The 21,066-nt window shown below is 54.5% G+C and overlaps 1 protein-coding gene and 1 pseudogene across 1 annotated transcript; both read right to left on the reverse strand.

Moving 5' to 3' along the window:
- Positions 1 to 2,638: 2,638 nt before the first annotated feature.
- On the reverse strand, positions 2,639 to 2,777 carry LOC136143952 (U2 spliceosomal RNA; annotated as a pseudogene).
- Positions 2,778 to 6,948: 4,171 nt separating this feature from the next.
- On the reverse strand, positions 6,949 to 12,885 carry AQP3 (aquaporin 3 (Gill blood group)). The gene is made up of 6 exons (XM_065946769.1): positions 12,733 to 12,885; positions 9,417 to 9,543; positions 8,930 to 9,067; positions 8,474 to 8,592; positions 8,035 to 8,252; positions 6,949 to 7,947 (listed from the first exon to the last, which is right to left on the reverse strand). Exons 1-6 carry the CDS (start codon positions 12,838 to 12,840, stop codon positions 7,779 to 7,781), a joined length of 879 nt encoding a protein of 292 aa, XP_065802841.1. The 5' UTR covers positions 12,841 to 12,885; the 3' UTR covers positions 6,949 to 7,778.
- Positions 12,886 to 21,066: the final 8,181 nt, after the last annotated feature.

Here is a 21,066-nt window from a genome sequence, read left to right on the forward strand (position 1 = left end):
GCTAAACAACCAGGCTGACCAAGGCCCCACGGGAGCACCAAGTAGCCTGGAGCTGGAGGAGACAGTCTTGGATGGTCAGGCATCTCTCTCCAAGTCTGGCTTCACACTCTCCCTCCCCACAGTGCACTGGAGCTCGCAAGGAAGGAGGCGTGACAGTTGTTACTATTGTTCAATCACCAAATCGTGCCCGACTCTTTGGGACCCCATTGCAGCATGCCAGGCTTCCCTGTCCCTCACCATCTCCCGGTGTTTGCCCAAGTTCATGTCCTTTGAGTTGGTGAAGTCATCCAGCCATCTCATCCTCTGTCGTCCCCTTCTCCTCCTGACCCCAGTCTTTCCCAGCAACAGGTTCTTTTCCAATGAGTCAGCTCTTCGCATCAGGTAGCCAAAGTATTGGAGCTTGAGCTTCAGCATCAGCCCTTCCCATGAGTATTCAGGGTTGATTGCCCTTAAGATTGATTGGTTTGATCTCTTTACTGTCCAAGGTACTCTCAAGAGTCTTCTCCAACACCACAGTTCGAAAGCATCCATTCTTCGGCACTCTGCCTTCTTTATTGTCCAAATCTCACATCCATACATGACTACTGGAAAAACCATAGCTTTGACTCTATGGACTTTTTGTTGGCAAAGTAATGTCTTTGCTTTTTAATACACTGTCTAGGTTTGTCATAGTTTTCCTGCCAAGAAGCATGATAGTAATAGTACTATTATTATTCTATATTCTACAGCACTTGCTGCTACACTGGCACTGCTCCATACATGTGTTAACTCACTCAGTCCTCACCTTGTGCAACTTAATAAGGCATGTCGATTACTACGCCCATTTTACAGATGAAGAAACTAAAGAGCAGAGATGTGGAATCTGTCAGGAAACCAGCAGAAATGGTATATCCAGGAGGGCTTCACTGAGGAGAACTCGTGAAGGGACTATTCACGGAGGCGGGGCAGGGGGTGGCCTGGGCACTAGCAGTAGGCAGCCCCTCGCCCCTCAGTCAGAGGGGACAAGAGGCGAGAGCAGGGTTATTGGATGCAGTGAAAGCTTTCCTCCCCTGGAAGAGGCAGGAGCACCTTTCTCCCTCACCCTCACCACACACTGCCTTCTGATTTCCAGACCATGCCCCCCACTGACCAAACCCACCTGGACACCAGAGGGCGAGAGGGCCCAGGGGAGGCCACCCACACACATTAGCCTCCCAGAGGCACAGAGCAGGTGGAGAGGGGATCTGGAGGAAATGGAAACCCCGTGCCCAAGGGCCCAGGTCTGGGAAGGGCTGGTTTGTGGAACTCAGGTGATTCGGACTGGGAGTCCTGCTCCCCGAGATGCTGCAAAGTGCTGCCTGGGAAGGCGGTTGAGGGGAGCCAGGTTGGGGGCAGTCAGCCGAGTTCTAGTCCAGGCTTTGCAGCACTGCTCTGTGACCCTGAAGGAGACTCCGGGCCTCAGTTTCCCCTGTATGCAAGGTGGGTGCCACTCTGGGACAGCCACTCCGCATGGCGGAGACCAGGCGGAGTCTCTGTCCCCGCTGCCATCCTCCTTCTTACTTCAAATAAGCCTGGCACCAAAGGCCGAGCCCCAGGCAAGGAGCCCCCGAGGGCCTGAGGAGGCCGCCCCAGCCGCTGGGCCGCAGCACCCACTCCTCTGCCTGCTTAGGACTCAGATGTTCTACTCTGTATTCCAAGGTGAACCGTCTGAGAGTTCCAGTGTCTTTTCTTATTTTAAAAAAAAATTTTTTTTTTAGTTTAGTCTTTATTTTTAATTGAAGTATAGTTGATGCACAATATTATATGTTGCATGGAGAAGGGAATGACAGCCCACTCCAGTATTCTTGCCTGGGAAATCCCATGGACCGAGGAACCTGGCAGGCTACAGTCCATAGGGTCGCAAAGAGTCAGGCATGACTGAGTGACTAATACTAACAGTTTCATGCTCAGGATGGATTTCCTATCTCCAAGTCACCCTTTGAAGAACTGCCTCATTTTTTACTGCTTTATTTTATGTAAAAACAAAGACTATTGTTTAAGAAAAAAATATTATGTTACAAGTACATAAAAAAAAGTTCACAATTTTTTTGCCATGTTATTTATTTTTTTTAATTGAAGGATAATTGCTTTACAGAATTTTATGGTTTTCTGTCATACATTAACAAGAATCAGCCATAGGTGCACCCATGTCCCCTCCCTTCTCTCTCCCTCTCCATCCCACCCTTCTGGATTGTCACAGAGCCCTTGTTTGAGTTCCCTGAGTAAAAACAACTCACAATTTTTAAAGAAGATTTATTGACTTATTTTTGGCTGTGCTGGGTCCTTGCTGCTTTGCAGGCTTTCTCTGTTTGTGGTGAGCATGCATTTCGGTGGCTTCGCTTATTGTGAAGCGTGGGCTCTGAACGCCTGGGCTTCAGTAGTTGCAGTACATGAGCTCAGTAACTGTGGCTCACAGGCTCAGTTGCTCCACGGCTTACAGGGTCTTCCCGGAGCAGCGTGTCCCGGGCACTGGCAGGCAGATTCTCAACCACTGGACCACCAGGGAAGACTCAATTCCCAATTTTTAACGGTGGATATGTGTGTGTGTGGGGGGGGGGTGCTTTTTTTTGGTTTGATTTTGGCCACACTGTGTGTCATGTGGGATCTTAGCTCCCCAACTAGGAATTGAACCTGTGCCCCCTGCAATGGAAGCACAGAATCCTAACCACTGAACTGGCAGTAGAGTCCATGTTTCATTGTACAACTTATCTTTATAGCTTATTTTACACTTGATCTTAGCCAAAAGGCTGAGAAGCGATTATAGCTTATTTTATACATGACAGTTTGTACCTCTTCATCCCCTGCCTCTACATTACCCTTCCCCCATTCCCTCTCCCCTCTGGTAAACACATTTGTTCTCTGTATCTGTGAGTCTGTTTCTTTTTGTTATATTCACTAGTTTGTTACAGTTTTTAGATTTCATGTATAAGTGATACCATACAGTACTTTTCTCTGTCTGATATTTCACTTGGCACAATACCCTCCAAATTCATCAAAGAGTGGTCTGCCTGTTTTTCTTTAGGAGTTTTATGGTCTCTGGTCTTACATTTAGGTCTTTAATCCATTTTTAGTTTATTGTTGTGTATAGTGTTGGAGAATGTTCTAATTTCATTGGTTCACTTGTAGCTCTCCAGCTTTCCCAGCACCACTTATTGAAGAGACTATCTTTTCTCCACTGTATATTCTTGTCTCCCTTGTCATAGATTAATTGACAGAAAGTGCATGAGTTTATTTCTGGGCTCTCTATTCTATTCCATTGATGTATGTGTCAGTTTTTATACCAGTACCATACTATTTTGATTACTGTAGCTTTGTAGTTTAGTCTGAAGTCAGGAGGGCATGATTCCTCCAGATTTGCCCTTCTTTCTTAAGATTATTTTACCTATTCAGGGTCTTTTGTGTTCCCAGACAAATTTTAAGATTGTTTGCTTAAGATTATTTATTCTGTGAAAAATATCATTGGCATTTTATAGGGATTTCTTTGATCTGTAGATTACCTTAGGTAGTATGGCCATTGTAACAATATTAATTCTTCCAGTCCAAGAACACAGTATATCTTTCTAACTGTTTGTGTCATCTTTGATTTCTTTTATCAGTGTCTTATAGTTTTCCAAGTACAGGTCTTTTCCCTCCTTAGGTAGATTTATCCCTGGATATCTTATTCTTTTTGATGTGATGATAAATGACATTGTTTTCTTAATTTCTCTTTCTGATAGTTCATTGTTAATGTATAGAAAAGGAACAGATTTCTGTATGTAAATTTTGTACTCCACAACTTTACAGAATTCATCAACAAGCTCCAAAGTTCCTCCTTCTCTCCTTCCATTACACTGCCAGGATTCCCAGGCCCACAACCCAGGGTCACCGCCTCAGCACAAGCTCCCTCCTCCCAATGAGGAAGCCAGTACCTTCACAGATCCTCCCTTGGGGGATCAAGGGTGTCTTTGGCCTCTGGGGTCTTTCTACAGGGTGGAGTAGTCCCTCCTCTCCCCTTACCACTCCACCCAACTCTACCTCACCCAAGCTTCCCCAAGCCTTGGGGGGGCCCCACCCAGATCTTTAGACAAACAAAATCAAGGGGAAAGAGTTAGCAAGAAGGAGGGAGCTCATTACCAGGAATTAAGGAGGAGGAATGCCCTGGGAACTAGGCTGGCAGGAGAGACACTCAGACTCTCTTAAGTACTTGAGTACACGAGATATTCACTTAGAAGTACACATAGAATGACCCAGACAGAAGCATCAGACAGGGACAGAAACACAGAAAGAGACAGAGACACGGCCAGCCAGGGGCCCAGACCCAGAGCCATAACCAGACAGACTGGGAGAAGGACAGGCACTCCCAGCAACACTGAGAGGCGCACACAGAGATGGCACGCAAGAAAGCGGAAGCCAAGCTCAGGTTTCAGGGAGGCTGGTGTCAGCGCAAACCGAGAGCTCCTCCAGAGTGTACTGTGGGGAGGGCTTGCTCAGGATGAAGGCACAGGGGATGAGTTCCAGGGTCTTGATTCTCTAAGTCCACCCTGGAAAATGGATTGAGATACTTTCCTGAAGGAAATAAAGAGATTTCTTTTTAGAACCAGACAGAACTCCTGGTGAGAGGCATAACTTAGAAGGGAGTGGGGGAGGCGGGCCACCTCGCTCCTGCCCCCAGGGGTCAAGCTGCTACTGGCTCCTGTCACTGGTCGGCCAGGCCTTCCCCCTTCTCACTCGACGGGAATTTCCATCCAGCGTGTTCCCTGGGCTGCATGATCCTCTGACCTCTATGCCCGCGGTGACCTCCCTCTTATGTCTCCCTTCAAGTCCTCCCAAAGACTCCTCAAAGTAAGGCACAGCAAGCCATAACCCTGCTCTTCTTCACCACCCCCCACCACTCAAGAACTTCAGAATCATGGATGGAATCGGAGGCGGAAGAGGATATTAAATTCAATGACCTTTAAAAAACAGCCTTCAGTATCTCTCCACCACCAACCCCCCCTCCCTCGGTTCAGCAGAAAAAAAATCACCAAGTGACATTTACTGACTAATATCTTCCATACTTCCTCCTCTCAATGTCTCCCAATTCACAGATGAAGAAACTGAGATTCAGGGAAAGAAGATGACCACCCCAGTACCACACAGCTAGAAACAGGCCAGGCTGGGTCTGAACAGGAAGCCGGGTCTGACTACTTGCTTACCACTGGGCCAGAAGGCCTCCCAACACCCCCTGGGCTGACTGGTCAGGGTCAACTACAGATTTTGAGAGGAAGCGAGGACAAAGGACATGGGGCAGGCCTTGGGGGACAGCAGGGTGGGGGGTACCTGTGTGGCTGGAATAAATCTCTGTAGCCCTCATTCTCCTCCTGCCCTTCCTCCCCTGGGGCTTGAGAAGGGACACTCCCTCTGGCTCAGATCCCTTCAACATTCCAGACACGCCTCTTGGGAGTTGGGGACAATGAGTGGGTGGAGACTTAAGACCCGAACTGCCTTCTCCCACCCCTACCAGCCCAGGGTCCAGGCTGTGTGACCATGCATTTGCCACTCACTCTCTCTGAGCCATGTTCTCCTCATCTGTGAAGGAGCTGGCAAGCAAGAGTTGGCTTATTTAAAATCCACAGTTCTCCTCCAGACCGAGGGATCCTCTGGCTCTCCGTGCAGTTAACTTGGCAGGAGAGCTCAGGTTGGGGTTGCCTTCCCTTTTTATTCCCAGTGAAATGTGAGGACTTCCCTGCAGCTCAAGGGCTTCCCTTGTGGCTCAGCTGGTAAAGAAACTGCTGGCAAGAGACCAGGGTTCATCCCCTGGGTCAGGAAGGTCCTCTGGAGAAGGGAATGGCAACCCACTCCAGTATTCTTGCCTGGAGAATCCCATGGACAGAGGAGCCTGGCCAGTTACAGCCCAGAGGGTCTCAAAGAGTTGGACAAGGCTGAAGCGACTTAGCATGCACGCACGCACACAGTAAGGGAGGAAGAGGAGGTGAGAAGGGGCACAGGATCTCCCAACAGAACCTCCCAGGCCCAAATGTGGCGAGTCCTTTGCCTCTCTAGGCAAAGTCAGGGTGTCATAGTCAGTTCAACCCCTGCCTTACAGGACATGGGGGTGCCTCAAACTGAAGAACTGAAGCCAGCAGGAGGAATGAGTGCAGCTGTGGTCTCTGGGTTCAGACAGCTGACTGTAGAGATGGAGGAGTGGGTAAGGGCAGGGATAACTTCCTGGAGGAGGTCTTGGAGCAGATCAGGAGGGCTTTAGTGACTGGTCAGTGAGATAGGAAGACACAGGGGTGCACAGAATAGTCCTGAGTGGATGGAGCATTGTGAGGGGAGGGGTGGGGACCAAGGCCGGGTCCTGGGGGGGGGCCTGAATGCAGGATGGAGAGATTTCAATTGTTTCCAGGTGGCGGGGAGAGCCATGGAATGAGGCCCACTTCCAGCAGGGCTTTCAGAAAGATCCCTCTGGCAGCTGTATGGACTGACTTATCCAGACTGGAATCAGGTAAACCAGATGCTGAAGGGGCTGTGGCCAAGGTCTGGTTGTAGGTGATGAAGCCCAAACAACTGCGAGGTGTCAAAGGCAACAGTAGGTTCCCAGTATGATTGGTCTCTTCCAGCTACAGGGAGCTCACTACTTCCTGGAGAGCAGTCCTCTCCTTTGGGAGGAAGTTCCTCCCCCCAGCCAGGCTTCAGTCTGCCTTCCCGGGGTAGTGGGTGGGCGCAGGGCTCGGGAAGGAGACGTGATTCACCAGCTGGGGGTTCCCAGGAGGATGGAAGCTTGGAGGAAGGTGTGGGACCACCAAGTTCAAGCTGAGATGAAGGACTCTCTGACCCGTGCGACTGACCTCTGTCCCCAGGACAGGTTCGAGCACAACCCTCAGGGTGCCCTGTTATCTGCGGCCAGACTCACTGAAGCTCTTCGGCACCAGAAAAACAGCAGAGCAGGCGGAGAGCTATTTACACAATTGACATACATTTTATTGTTTTTTTATAAAAGGCAAAAATACATGTGTTGAGTGGAGGATTAAAGGAGGGCAGACCCTGGGATCTCCCAATCCCCATCCCTAAAACTGTAACATCTACTACATATGTATTAATACACATATATTAATATATATTTTTAAGAGCAAACGTGAAATTATGACCCGGACTTCACCCCCGCCCCGGTCCCCTCATGCCTCCATTGTGACATGAACACATCACTCTGCTGCTCCTTATTTATGCATAGACAGAGCTCCACAACTGGGCTGTGGCCCCCTCCTCCTAGCCCTACTTATATTCCCACCCTACTGAAGCCTATAACAGCCCCCTGCATAGAAGGGCAGACACGCACATACTGAGAAATGCCTGTACCTGGACCCCCCTCCACATGGAGGCCCTGAAACATGCTTTTCTCATTCACAGACAGACACCGCACCTTCCCCTCTCTTCCTCTGGACCCCCACCCCAACCCCACCGACAGAATCTTTTCCACTCGGTCCTTTGCCCTGAATATCTGGAAAACCACGCACACGCACCTGCACACACACTCACACACCGACTACCTACTGTCTCCCTCTGGGAGATGAAGGGCTGGATCGGCCGGGCTCCCTGTGCCACCACAGCTTACAGGCTGAGGGTCCTACTGGGTCCTATTTCCTTCAGGATGGAAAAGCCTGAAGGGGGCTGTCTAGTGGGAGGTGGTGGCCAAGAAGCTTCCTAGCCCAGGAGGGGAGTCATGAAGAGGGCTTCTGGGGAGCAGCCCCTGCACAGTCAATGGACGCTCATGAGAGGATGAGGGGGGTGCCCCCGCCCGTTCACATCTGCTCCTTGTGCTTCACGTGGGACAACTTCACATTCTCCTCGTCAGTGGAGGGTGGGGGCGGCTCCAGGTGGCAGCCGATCATGAGCTGGTACACGAAGACACCCGCGATGGAACCCAGGAGCGGAGAGACAATGGGCACCCACCACCAGTGGCGGCCCGTCCTGTGGGCAGACAGATGAGGTCAGGGGTGGGTGAGGCAGGCCAAAGCGGGGGACGGGCTGGGGCACGCGGGTGGGGACCGCACTCACGTGAAGACTTCCGAGCCCCAGCCGGCGATGGCGGTGAAAAGGCGGGGGCCGAAGTCCCGGGCGGGGTTGACGGCGTAGCCAGAGTTGAAGCCCATGGAGGTGCCGATGACCAAGACCACCAGGCCCACGGTGAAGGCCTCCAGGCCTCGGGGGACAGGATTGTTGTAGGGGTCCACAATGGCCAGCACACACACGATGAGGGAGGCCGTGCCAATGAACTGGGCAGTGGGGACAACAGCGTGAGGACAGCCCCCACCTTCCACCCTCTGGCTTCCTCCAACAGTCTTGGCATCTCCAGGGTTCTGCTCCTCAGGGCAGTGGTGCTACGATTTCTGCTGGCTAAACTAGCAGAGTCCTAGGAGTCTGCTCTAGACAAGGAGTCCTGTCCCCCAGCCAGCCCACGAGCAACCCAAGCCCCTCACCCGTTCCCAGTCCGTACCTGGTCGAAGAAGCCATTGACCATGTCCAAGTGTCCAGAGGGGTAGGTGGCAAAGATGCCAGCTGTGCCATTGGGGCCCGAAACAAAAAGCTGGTTGTCGGCGAAGGCCCAGATCGCATCTGGTGAGTTTAGATACAGCATGCGTGAGGGAGAGGCCTGAGTCCCGTCTTCCCCGTCAAGCTGTGCTCACCCTCCCAGGGGTCTCAGGTGACAGTAATCACTGCTTTATCACTCTGGAGACGGGGTGGGAAGATGGAGGGTGGAGGGCTTGACTCCACCGTTGCCCAGCTCATTTCTTTCCTCTCGTGGCCCCCACCTGGGGCCCGTGCGTGAATGAGTCATAAGCCTGGGGCCTGGGCAGCTCCCTGGTATTCATCATGGAAAGGCCTGGTGCCAGTAGATCAGTCCTAAGTAGAGGGAGGAGGTCGTGGAGGAAAGCAGGGTGGGGATGCTCACCGTAATACAACCCGAAGATAATGCCAGCGCCCAGGAAGGCTCCCAGAGTCTGAGCCAAGGTGTACACAGGCAGCTTGATCCAGGGCTCGCGCGCCAGGAAGCACATCGCAAAGGTCACGGCAGGGTTCAGGTGGGCCCCTGCGCAGAGGGAGATGGGACCTATTAGCCCCCCGCCTGCCACAGTGGGGAGCCAGGGTCTCCCCCTCCCACACTCCCCCTCTTCGGCTCTGGTGAACAGGGATGCAGAGAAGGGCTTATTGCACAGAATGGTGGGTTGGACTATGCAATAGACCAATAGAATCTGCTTGTCTCTCCAAGGTGAGAGAAGAAGTTGTCCTTCGTCACTCTTCTCTTTCAAGGGCCCAAAGCTAGGGCATGGCTATGCCCTGCCCTGTGAAGGACCCTCCCGCCCCCACCCCATTCCCCAGTGGGACACCATGTGGGGTTGCTGGAAGGCTGATGGCTGAGAGTGGGGACAAGGCCTTACCAGAGACCTGGCCAGCAATAAGGACGCCTAGGGTGACGGCGAAGCCAAAGGCCAGGTTGATGGTGAGGAAACCACCGTGGGTGCCCCGGCTGAGCACGACCTGGGCCACAGAGCCACAGCCAAACATCTGTGTCGGGAAACATAGCAAAGCGGGGAGAATGAGGACCAGTGACTCTCACTCCAGAGGAAAGGTGAAGCCAGCCACCTCCCCCTGCCTTCCTGCAGAGACAGAAGCCCTTTCCTGGAATCAAACCCCTCCCCTCCTGCTGCAGTCATAAGACAGGCCCTCCCAGCCCCGGGGTCCCAACTCCACTCTAACAGGGTCCTGTGGAAGGGACTGGAAGCAGAGTTTGCAACTGTGAGCCCAAAAGGTAGCGGCACCATCTCCATTGATTTGTCTTGATTCTCAATGAGAGCCAGGGGAAGGGGACACTCTCACCTGAGCAGTTCCTCCCCTAGCCTTTCAGTCCTGGTCCTAGGGGTGGGAAGGTTCTCACTCATCCCCACCTACAGCTGCCTTTCTCTCTGCCCCAAAGAAGAGCTGACAGGGAGAGCGCATGGAGAAAGGGCAGAGGCCAGAAGTTAGGCTGAACCCACTTCTCCTTAATCTGGGGTGTCAGAGCCCCTGGCCTCCCTCTCGGAACCCTCAGCTTCCCTGACATGTCCCTGACCCAGAGCCTCCTGTCTCCCCTCACCTTGACCTCCCTACCCTCAGGGGCCCAGGTTCCCCACTCAGATTTGGAGGTCCTAAAGACAGAGGTCTCTGTGTCCTCTCACTAGCCAGTCTGGGACCCTCAGACCAGTGGAAGTGGGGAGATTGGTTCTAAACTTTCTGCCAGAAATGGGGGGATTCAAGAAGCTAAAGTCCCCGATGTCCTTCAAGTACAGAGCGTGCTGTATGTCAGTTCCCCTTGTTCAGATGTAAAAACACTCCTGTGTGTGCTTGCTAAGTCACTCAGTCGTGTCCAACTCTTTGCGACCCCATGGACCATAGCCCGCCAGGTTCCCCGTCCATGGGATTCTTCAGGTAAGAATACTGGAGTGGGTTGCCATGCCCTCCTCCAGGGCATCTTCTCGATCCAGGGATCGAACCCGTGTCTCCAGCCACTCCTGCATTGGCAGGCAGATTCTTTACTGCTAAGTCACCGGGAAGCCCCCAGAATGCTCCTGCACTAGCTGTAAAGAGCTATTACTCTGAGCTCCCAGGGTGCCCCCCAAAGCTGCTCCAGCCCTGCCCCAGCTCTCCTTTCCCATCTCCCCGTAACTAAATTCTGAGCCCTACTCAGCAGAAATTTTACAAGACCTATGCTCAGGGCCCTTGTTCATTCTGATGGCTCAGTGTCCTGTTGCACGAGGTGGTTATGAATTCTGGTTATCACCCTTCAGGAGGACCAAGAGATAGGAAACCTCAGGCAGCAACAGGGCAAAGGTATGCAGGCAGGTGAGAGCAAAGGTCAGAGATTAGGAGTATCTGTGTGTGTGCTGAAACAGGCATGCGAGGGTCTGGGGCACCCTGCCCAGCTTGGCAGGCCTTGGCCTCAGCTCCTTGCCTACCCAAGGCACAAACCTGGCTCCATCCCAAGAGGCCTTGGAGGGAGAAGCTGTCAGAGCCAGTTCCACCACCTTGAGACTAATCTTCCTCTTCCTCCTGCCTCCTTCTCCCTCTCCTCACCTTACTAGGTGCCCCAGAGAAAGGGGCTTCCCCAGCCTTAAAGCCAGCCCTGATTCTGACACTGTAGGCTATAGGTCCCCAACCGCCAGAGGGGTGCCGGCAAGCCCTCACCCACCACTCGGGAGTCTTCCCGGCCCTGGCCCCTCCTCTTCGGGCACTGATACCCAATGCCTCTCAACCACCTGAGCCTGAAAGCCTTCACAAACATAACACCCTCCTTCTGTGGTCAGGGGTAAGCCAAGTGATCCTGGGGCTCAGCGGGAGGCCCGACTGCTCCTTTGGGGGAAGGCAAGCTGAGACTTAAGGAGGAGTTAGGGAGGCCCCTCTGTGAAGGGAAGACAATGTCCCCTGTCCTGGCTGCTCTCCAACAGGGGACTGGACTGTCAGTCAGATGGGGAGAGGGGACACAAGGCTCTGGGCAGGGTGATGATAAGCACCTGTCCTAGTCCCTGCCTGGGAGAGAAGAGATACGGATGACCGGAAGGACCACTAGCCTTGGGGAGGTTGTGGATAAACAGCCCCACCTGGCTTCCCCGTTTCCTGGTCCCAGAAGCCAGCAGTGAGTCCCAGCTCTCCTCTCACCATAGAACCTGCTCCACCACCACCCATGGTAGGGAGCCTCCCGGCTCTCCTTGCCCCGAATTAATCTCACTAGTCCCCGGGGGACTGGCTGGACTACCTTACCTAAGGCTGGAATTGGGGCACAGAGGACCCTACCCCCTGCAATGGAGCAGCTGAACCCAGAAGTAACCAAGAGGGAAACAGGTGTAACCACAAGCATGGCTGAAAATCCGAGATTAACTGGGACAGGAAACGGAGCCCAAAACTGATCGGTCTGCCAGGTCCAAGAAGTACAAACAGAGGCACCCAGAAGCAACCCGGACGGAAACTGGCATGACCACAGAGTCACTGGCACTGCGAAGGAACCCGGCGAGTAACTCAGATCCTGGAGACCCATGCACGCCAGTGCGCTTGTGCCCGGAAGCTGACCACATCTGTCTGGGTAACTGTCCGGGAGTCGCCCAGCACTCAGGGACAGATGTTAGTGACTTTACGTCCCTTGTGCCTGGGGCAAAGCTGCCTTCCACAGCCTCGTATCTTCAGGATCCTCCTTCCTTCCTTCCTTGCTGTGTGTTGCATGGCCTCCGCCCTCTGCCTCTCCCCCCGCTCCCCACCAAAGCACTGTCCTCACATCAGGGGAACTTTTGGACTTTCTGAGGCTTAATTATTCATTAGGGGCCAGGCACCCAGGACCCAAATAACTCAATAGGGGCCCATTTGCCACTGCCCCCCCACCACCCTCCCCTGCCAGGGCTGGGGCTCCAGGAATCTGTGGCAGCCAGCCAGGGCTGGAGGTCCCAGTCTGCAAAGGTGACCAACGCCCCCAGCCTCTGGGCTGGCCCACTGGTGACAGGGTGAAGCTCAGAGCTGTCATTGGGGTGTAACAGCTGTCCTTCTGGCAAGAGTCAGAGCTGTCGCAGAGGGGGTTAGAGCAAAGAGGACCCTGGAGGGTGTCAGTGTGGGGGGCTGGGGGTGGTCAGAGTTGAGAGAGGAGTCGAGGCTGTCTTAAACACAGCCCCTCAGTGAACAGTGGGACTGGGGTGCTGGGGCTGGCAAGAGGCTTCTGCGTGTCCCTCCACTCACCACGAGGATGAGGGTCCCCAGGCACTCAGCCAGCGCCTGGCGGAACAGCCGGTAGCGGATGTGCAGCATCTCCCCGCAGCGGTTCACCAGCTCCTTCTGTCGACCCATGGCGGGGGCAGGCGACGGCGCTTCGGGCGGGCGGGCAGGCGAAAGGACGGCTGCGGCAGCAGAGTGGCCGCCAGCGCCGGGTGGCGCCCTTTTATAGAGCCGGAGGCACGTGCCCCGCCCGCCAGCCCGCCCGCAACCCCGCCCGCCCCGTCCGCGCCGGCCTCAAGGTGGGCGGCCGCCCCCACGGCTCGCCCCGGGAGGTTGAAGGGGCTGCTGGGTTGTGGGGGAGGCTGATGAGGAAGGCAGAGGTGCGGGGTGGGGTGAGGAGCCCTTCGGGCTAGGATTGTCCCCAAGAGAACTGCGGGATGATGGAGGCAGAGAGCCGATGCGGGGATGAAGGCGCGTACAGGACCAGGGCCATAGGGGAGGAAGGAGCTTCGGAAGAGACCTCCTTCGCCCACTCACAGCGAGCCTCGCTGCCATCCCCACCACGCGGGGAGTGACAGCAGACTCCCACCGGGTCAGGAAAGGAACTGGCCCCAGCTCATGGGCCTCTCTGGTGGTTCAGACCATAAAGAATTCCCCTGCAGTGCGGGAGACCTGGGTTCGATTCATGGGTTGGGAAGATTCCCTGGAGGAGGGCATGGCAACCCACTCCAGTATTCTTGCCTGGAGAATCCCATAGACAGAGGAGCCTGGCAGGCTACGGTCCATGGGGTTGCAAACAGTCCAGCAACTAAACACTAAATCACAAACCGCTCCTGTCTTCAGTTAGGGGCCTGGAGGGAGAAGACTGGGGGGTGGGGGTGGGGCCCAAGGGAGAAGAGACCCAGGTGGGCACAGTCCAGACCCAGGTGGACTCGCAGAACACATGGGCTGAGTTCCAGCCAGAGCTCAGAGGCCTTGCTTCTTGTCTGGTTAGTACATGTCACATGTTGCATGTCTTGATGGCTCTGTTCCTAGCTGTGTCCACACATGACATCTATCCGCTTGATCATGCTGTTGGGGCATCATGGCTGTGCTCGTGGCAGTGGAACACGGCTGGGTTAACAGCGCTTGTTACACGTGTACCTGTGTGCTCATTGCACACGGGTCCAGGGCCTGAGTTGCAGTTGTCCTGACATGCTGCCAGCCATATACTTGCCAGCAGGTTGAGTTCCAGCTGGTTTTTTAACCCTCTACTCTCCCACCCAGGCTGATCCCTAGCCAGGGGCAAGTCTGTTCCTTTAAGAGATGAAGCTGTCTGAGCTGTGGGGATGTCAGACCAATCAGAGGTGGGGAGTCATGGGTCAGTCTTGCTCTCTGTGCCACATCTAATAGCTGCTGAGCTGAGGTCTGGTCGCCTGGACCTGACTCCCACAGGACTGCCAGCAAATATGCCCTCACCCTGGTCTCTAAGGCAGCTTTGCCGGGGAGACCTTATTTCCTGAAGGGACTTAATCCAGGTGGGCTGAGGACCCTGGGGACTTGTCCTTTGAGCAGCGGCTGTCAGAAATGAGGGCCCCAGAGGTGACTCATGCCCAAAGAGATGGGGTTTAGCAACACACATAGAGTCACACGTGCAGTGCAGGCGTGCTCACTCACTATACCCTGGGGCTGGCAGTCATATTCGCCTATAGACCCTGAGGTTTCTTCATGCACTCCTGGGATGGCATTCCCATGAGAGCCTGGCCATAGGCTCACACAGATATGTAACCCCCACACGGGAGGTCTCCCAGGGCCCATGGCCCAGAAAGAAGCACCCCGCCCCCTGAACCTCAAGGGCTGGGAGGCCCCATGGTGATTCAGGGAGCCATCACCCAGTGCCTGCCCGCGGCCCCGCTGCCCATCCATGACTCAAGACAAAACCCCAGAGTCCTAGTGGCAGAACCCAGAGTGTGGAAAGAGGGGAACACCTCCCCCCCACACTGGGCCGCCCTCTCTTCTCCCACTCCCTGGTGTGTTTCTCAGCCCCTCGCTGCCCCAGGGGGAGCTGCGCAGGGCAGGAACTGGCAAAGGGGCTCCTCAACGCTGAGAGAAAGTAGGGAATCCCGGGTCACAGCACCCTATCCTCACCCCTGCCTGATCCCAGGCCTGCCAGCAGCCAAGCCCAGCCGAGAAACCAAAGCAGTGGAGGAAAACAGGGGGCAGCTCTGCTCTCAGTGGGCAGAGCACCTTCCGCTCCCCATATACACATGTGTTTGCAGGCGGAGCACTGCCCTCCCCTCATACACAAACTTGTGTTTGCAGATAAAGTACCTTCCCCCCATACACACAAGTGTTGGCAGGTGGAGCACTGCCCCCACACACACACATATGTTTGCTGTCCGTTCACATAGGTGTTCACGGTGCTCCACCCTGAGGGAGCAGGTTGCACATATAACTGTAGATTTGTGTCTCTTGTAAGTAGTATCTGTTTACACATGTGCACTCACACATGTGTGTTTGTGCTCACCTGTAACTCTGGGCCTGCAGCTCATCCTAGAGCACGTTTGAGACCCCTTCGCCCCTCGTGGGTGTGGCTCCATGCTGAGGCACACGGCTGGGCATGTGGAACAGGACCTGGATCCCAGTGCCCCCTGGTCTCGAATCAGAGTCTCTGGTGGTCTAGTGGTTAAGAATCCAACTGCCAGTGCAGGGGACAAGGGTTCGATTCCTGGTCCAGGAAGGTCCCACATGCCCTGGAGCAACTGAGTCCGTGCACCACAGCTGCTGAGCCTGTGCTTTATAGACTGTGCTTGGCAACGAAGAGGAGCCCCTGCTTACCGCAACTAGAGGAAGCCCATAGGCAGCAACAAGGACCCGGAATAGCCATAAATAAATAAGTAATAAATCTTTAAAAAGCCCAGCCTTCAGAATCATGACCCCATATACTCCCACCAAACTTGTTGCTGTCTATAACTAGTTTTTACACACGGGTCCACACACGTGTACACAGCATGCACACGGGGATGGGTTAGAGTTGGAGCTGAGAAAGTATGGGCAGGCCTTCAAGGTTCTTAGTGGAAGACGTCTTCTTCCTGAGAGGACCCTGCCCGGAGGAGGGAGAAGGATGCAACGCCTTCCAAGGGCCCCTAATTCCTGTCAGCCCTCCTTGGGTCCTCTGGGGATAAAGTGGGTCAGGGCCTGAGGATGCTTGTCCAAAAGGCCCAGACTGGCTGGCCTTGAGTTTGAGGGGCAGAAGCAGACCTCATTGCACAACTGGATGCAGGCTATGGGGGTAGTGGGGGGCTCATTCTCACTGTAGCCTGTGAATGGCGCCCCCTGGAGCCAAGAGCTCCTGGAGCTCGGCTCTTGGAGCTCTTCAGGAAGAGCCTGAGCTTGGTGAGGCAGGCCCTGACCCTGAGTCATGCAGCTTACCCAGGCCCTCTGGGCTCCCTCCTGCTCTTCTGGAAGGAAAGCCAGGCTGAGTACGGGCTGCAAGCCAGCCCACCTGCCAGGGAGCTCCCGGACAAGGCACATGAGGAGGCCCCACCTACCCCCAAGGCATCTTGAGCAAGGTCTGTGTCTCACCTGGGCGGGAAGGCTGAGCCCAGGAAGGGGCCTCCGATCCACCCTGTGGGAGGTTGTGACTCCTTGAGGTCAGAGCTGGGGGAGTGGGTTCCCAGGCAAGGGAAGGGCTAAAGACTCAAGTCCCAGCCTGTTGGACCAGAGGGGCTGGCTAGGGCCCTGTAAGGGGGAGGGCCGGCACGCCCTTCATTTCCTGGCCCCCAAACTCTTTTGCCTGAAAGGGAGCAGCTTGAACCAACAGAGGAGACATGGGCCTTGCTGTCAGCAAGCAGAGAAGAGTGTAAACATAGAAAATAAATCACGCTACCTTCTCCCACAGCCTTCCTAAACCCCTGAACCTCTTCCCCTGCATTGGAGTGGGGTGAGGGAGGGGCAGACCAAAACAGACATACAGACATTTTTCAAGTATAGGAAGTACTCCCTCCAGTTTGCAAAACCCCCTCAGAGGTGGGTATATAATCTCCCCTTCCACAAATGACAAAACTGACATCTGGAGAGAAGTCACCTGATGATTCAGATGGTAAAGAATCCACCTGCAGAGTGGAAGACCCAGGTTCCATCCCTGGGTTGGGAAGATCCCCTGGAGAAGGAACTGGCAACCCACTCTAGTATTCCTGCCTGGAGAATCCCATGGACAGAGGAATCGGCAGGCTATAGTCCACTGGGGTCACAAAGGGTCAGACACTACTGAAGCGACTTAGCACGCACGCAAACACCTGCTAAGACCTCACTCAGCCGTTAAGTGTTGAGCTGGATACATCCCACGGGGATGTGTAGGGGACAGGAAGAGGGCAGGGAGCCACAGGTCTATCCATGCTTCAGCCCTGCGCCCCTGTCTTTAGGCCCCTGCTGGATGCTCTCCCTGCTTCTGAGTCTTGAGAGTGGGGGGCTGGCTCTGGACAGGAATGGGGAGTGAACAGCAAAGATGAATCACCCAATTATGAGCATTCCTAGACTGGGGGCCGGGCAGGCAGTTCCTTCTCCTGTGCCAACAGTCACCCCCTATCTCCAGACAGATGAGATGGTGGAGAATCCATGAAATGTAAACCTCCCTCCCCCTCCCCCCGGGGTACCTCTGGTCAGGTGTCCAGCTGGAACTTGAGAAAATCTATCTCAAGACAGATTTTGACCCATAGTTTCCTTTCTGTTGTCCCTGGGTTGCCCTCAGCACCCCTTGAGGACAGCAGACGGTCACAGAGAGGGGGTGGAAGAATGGGAAAGGGGCTAGAGCCTGTTCTGAGGACGGGCCCAGAGTCCCAGGGCAGGGCTGATGGGGCAAGCCCTCTCGCCGACCCAGACTCTCAGCCCCAAGCCTCACTTGACCACTGATCAGTCAGGTGGCCCAGCCAGCTCCCTTCCCCCACCCCTTAGTTTCAGGGTCCTCATCAGTCACCTGCAAGTTTCAGTGGAGTCCTCTGACACACACTCACACACACACACACACACTCAGGGCCTCTGTAAGAATCGGACAAGATTACAGATGTTTCAGGCCTTGAAAACTGTAATACAGTCAATGTAGAAGGAAAGGTTTGATTCCAGAAGCTCCCTCCTTAATCAGAGTCAGGTTTCCTCCTGTATACATATAATGTCCATCCATGTGTGTTCTGGGCTCTGTGTATGTGTGTACCCGTGGAGGTTTGTGTGTACATGCGGGTGACCCTGGGAGTCTGTATGTATATCTCTATGTGTCCCCGTCTGGGCTTGGCTGTGGAGCTGGGTTCGGTGTTTAGAAGGCAGGGATAGGAGGTGGGGATCTGTAGAGGAGTCTGGAGATGCAGTGACCTGGTCCAACATGATGAGAGTGGGATTTGGGATTTAGAAGGAGGAGTGGGCAGGGCAGTAGGCAAGAAGCTGAAGGCAGGCAGAAATGGGGACACAGGAACGTGAACCTGGGTGGGGCCCAGGACAACTGCTCTCTGAGAGGTCTGTGGTGTGAAAGGGGTGGGGGTGGGAGGACAGGTGGTGGAAGGCTCTGCATTCGGTGTTCCAGAAAGGTGATGGGTGTGTATGAGCCCCAGTATACTTTCCCCTCATCCCAGCCCAGTCTGAGTGCTAATTACGGGGAAGCCACCAGTGCCAGCCATATAGGCGGAGTCACAGGAGAAGGAGCCAGAGGAGGGGACAAGCTGTGGCAGGAGATTCTCCAGTCAGACTCCAGGAAGGACTTCCTGAGGGTCTCCAGACCTTGGGGCAGTGGGAGCTGGGCTCCTAGGAGACCCCATTTGTTGTAGAGGTAGAGGGAGACTGGAGAAATGCCAGGATGCTGCAGTTGGTTGTCAGGTGGAACAGGGGCTGCATCTCAGCGCCCCTCAATGATCCCTCAGTCAGTGTCCAGCCTTGGCCTTGTCAGTCTCTAGGAGACCCCAGCTCTCTCCTGCGCAGGGCTCTAGCCTGGGAGAAAGGAGGAGACTCCCAGCCAGGGGAACAGAGATGTAGGCTTGAACTGAGGTAGACCAGAGTGTATGTGCTCCCACCCGCTACACCTATCCTTGACCCCGCTTCCCTGGGCCTGATAACAGCTTCATTCTGCGGCCTTGGGCAGAACGGAAGGGACAAGGCTGGCAGGCAGCCCAGGACAGCAGAGGGGGCCTGGTTTTTCACTCCTCCCCCCCACCTTACTGGAGACATCCAGAGCTCTGGCCTTTCTACTCTTTTATTTCTCATCACCTGACTCTTGGGCCCCAGGAAAGCCCAGCTCAGACGCAAGGGCTGGTGCCAGGATACAAAGATTCTCTGTAGCTCCCTGTGTGACACTGGTCAAGTTCCCACACCTCTCTGGGCCTCTGGCAAACCAGAAAAATGATCCTCTCCATCCTTCTTCCAGAAACTGAAGTGGGAGAGGGAAGTGAATCTCCCTCTGGGTTTGGAACACCCTGGTCCCCCTTAGTTCCCCGGGGCAGCCCAAGATGCCGCCTTCTGTCTGCAGCAGAGGGATGGGCAGGATGGCCTTCCCTGAGCAAGATGGGGGTGACTCACCTGCCCCAGGCTTCCCCTCCCCTTTATCTTTATCGCTCACCTAGATTTTAATTTGTGACTCACAAAGAAAGGACTGGAAGTTGAGGAATCCCCTCACCATGAGATACATATTTATTGGGGTGGAAGTGGAGGGGCTCAGACCAGCCCAATCTGGCTTACTAGGTCAGGGACTGAGCAGCCTCAGGATTTCGCTGAAATATAACCTGCTGCAAAGACCCCTAGGCTTTGGGATCTGTCTCTTTTCCTCCAAAGTTAGGAGCTGGGCAGAGGAAAACAGGGTCTTCAGCTAAAAGGGTTTTGGTTTAAAGGAGGTTGTCAGATAGCACCACCTGAAGGGATGACCCTTTGAGAATTCACTAAATGTGATGACAGAGAGAGAGGCTTAGGAAGTCTGACAGAACCAGGGAAACTGAAGCCCCCAAAAGGGGAAGGCTTTATTTAAAGCCACTTAACATTTACAGGGGGCTTCCCCAGTGTCTCAGCAGTAAAGAATCTGTCTGCAATGCAGAAGCCACAGGAGACTTGGGTTTGATCCCTGGGTCAGGAAGATCTCCTGGAGGAGGGCATGACAACCCACTCCAGTATTCTTGCCTGGAGAATCCCACGGACAGAGGAGCCTGGTGAGCTACAGTCCATAAGGTCACACAGACTCGGAGATGACTGAAGCAATTTAGCACACACACACACACACATTTGCAGGAACGGATCCGGAGTTCCTGCCTCCTGGGAGCTTTTCCTCCTCTTTTAAAAGCAGAGCAGATTTTGCCTTTAACAGCACCTTGGGGCCAGAGGCAAAAGCCTGCTCACACAGACTAGTGTATAGAAATGCGCACAAGCCCCACCCCACTACCCCAACCAACACAAAGAGAGCATCACACCTCCCACCCCATCCATGTCTACCTGCAAGTCCAGAGGCCCACAGGGACAGAGGTACCCATGGGTTGCACCATAACACACTTTCCCCCCACCCCACCCCACACACCCTCGCTAGCAGAGTTCCTCCGAGACGCTTCTCCTTCTCTTTCCCTGACATTCCAGTTCCAGCTTCTTGTGTCCCCCCTCCCCCAAGGTCACATTAGTACACACCAGCCTCCTTACCTACTTCCGGGAGAGAAAATCCCGAGGAAACAGGTTGGAGCAGGCCTTGAAATTGGAGCCCAGGGCTCAAACTCCCTCACCCCCACACCAAGCTGGAGCAGGGAGTGCAGAAAGCATGGTGTACGCACCTCCTTGGCTTTCTGAGTGACCTACCCTCTTCTCTTGTTGCACTGGGCACTTGACGAAACCATCATCGTGGCTTTTCTCCGATTTAGTTCCCTAACTGGGAATCGAACCCGTGTCTCCTGCAGAGGAAGGGTAGAATCCTAACCACTGGACCGCCAGGAGAAGTCCCTGTTGTGCCCAGTTTAAGGATGAGGAGGCTGAGCCCAGCAAGGGTGACCTGCCTAGGACCACATGCCAAAGTAGCAGGGCCAAGCTCATTCCCCTGATGGGGGACTGGTGTCTGCCCTTCCTGGAGCCATGGGCTTACCTGGGGGCAGACTGCACCCCCTCCCCGCACTGGGTCTGTGAAAGAAGATATAGGCCTGAAGCTGCCGCTCCCCAGAGCCCATGGAGAGACTATGGAGAAAGTGCGAGGGACCAAAGGAAAGGGAAGCTGAGAAGCCAAGGACAGCCACAGACCACGGGGCTCCGTGAGGGCTGGGGCTGCGTCTCTGGCATCTCCCTGAAAATCCAGCCTGGCACAGTGAGGTCTGGGGTCCATGAATGGCACAGGGAGGGAGACGGATGCAGACCTCAGTTCACCCAGCCCATCAGTGT

Source organism: Muntiacus reevesi, chromosome 10, assembly GCF_963930625.1.
Source record: "Muntiacus reevesi chromosome 10, mMunRee1.1, whole genome shotgun sequence".
NCBI lineage: Eukaryota > Metazoa > Chordata > Mammalia > Artiodactyla > Cervidae > Muntiacus > Muntiacus reevesi.

What these genes read in the sequence shown, in the direction of transcription:
- AQP3 (XM_065946769.1), bottom strand. Translation starts at nt 12,840, where the DNA reads ATGGGTCGACAGAAGGAGCTGGTGAACCGCTGCGGGGAGATGCTGCAC. An exon ending in TGGGGACCCTCATCCTCGTG is followed by an intron (nt 9,544 to 12,732) that starts GTGAGTGGAGGG and finishes TTCCCGACACAG; the next exon opens with ATGTTTGGCTGTGGCTCTGT. An exon ending in TATCTTCGGGTTGTATTACG is followed by an intron (nt 8,593 to 8,929) that starts GTGAGCATCCCC and finishes TAAACTCACCAG; the next exon opens with ATGCGATCTGGGCCTTCGCC.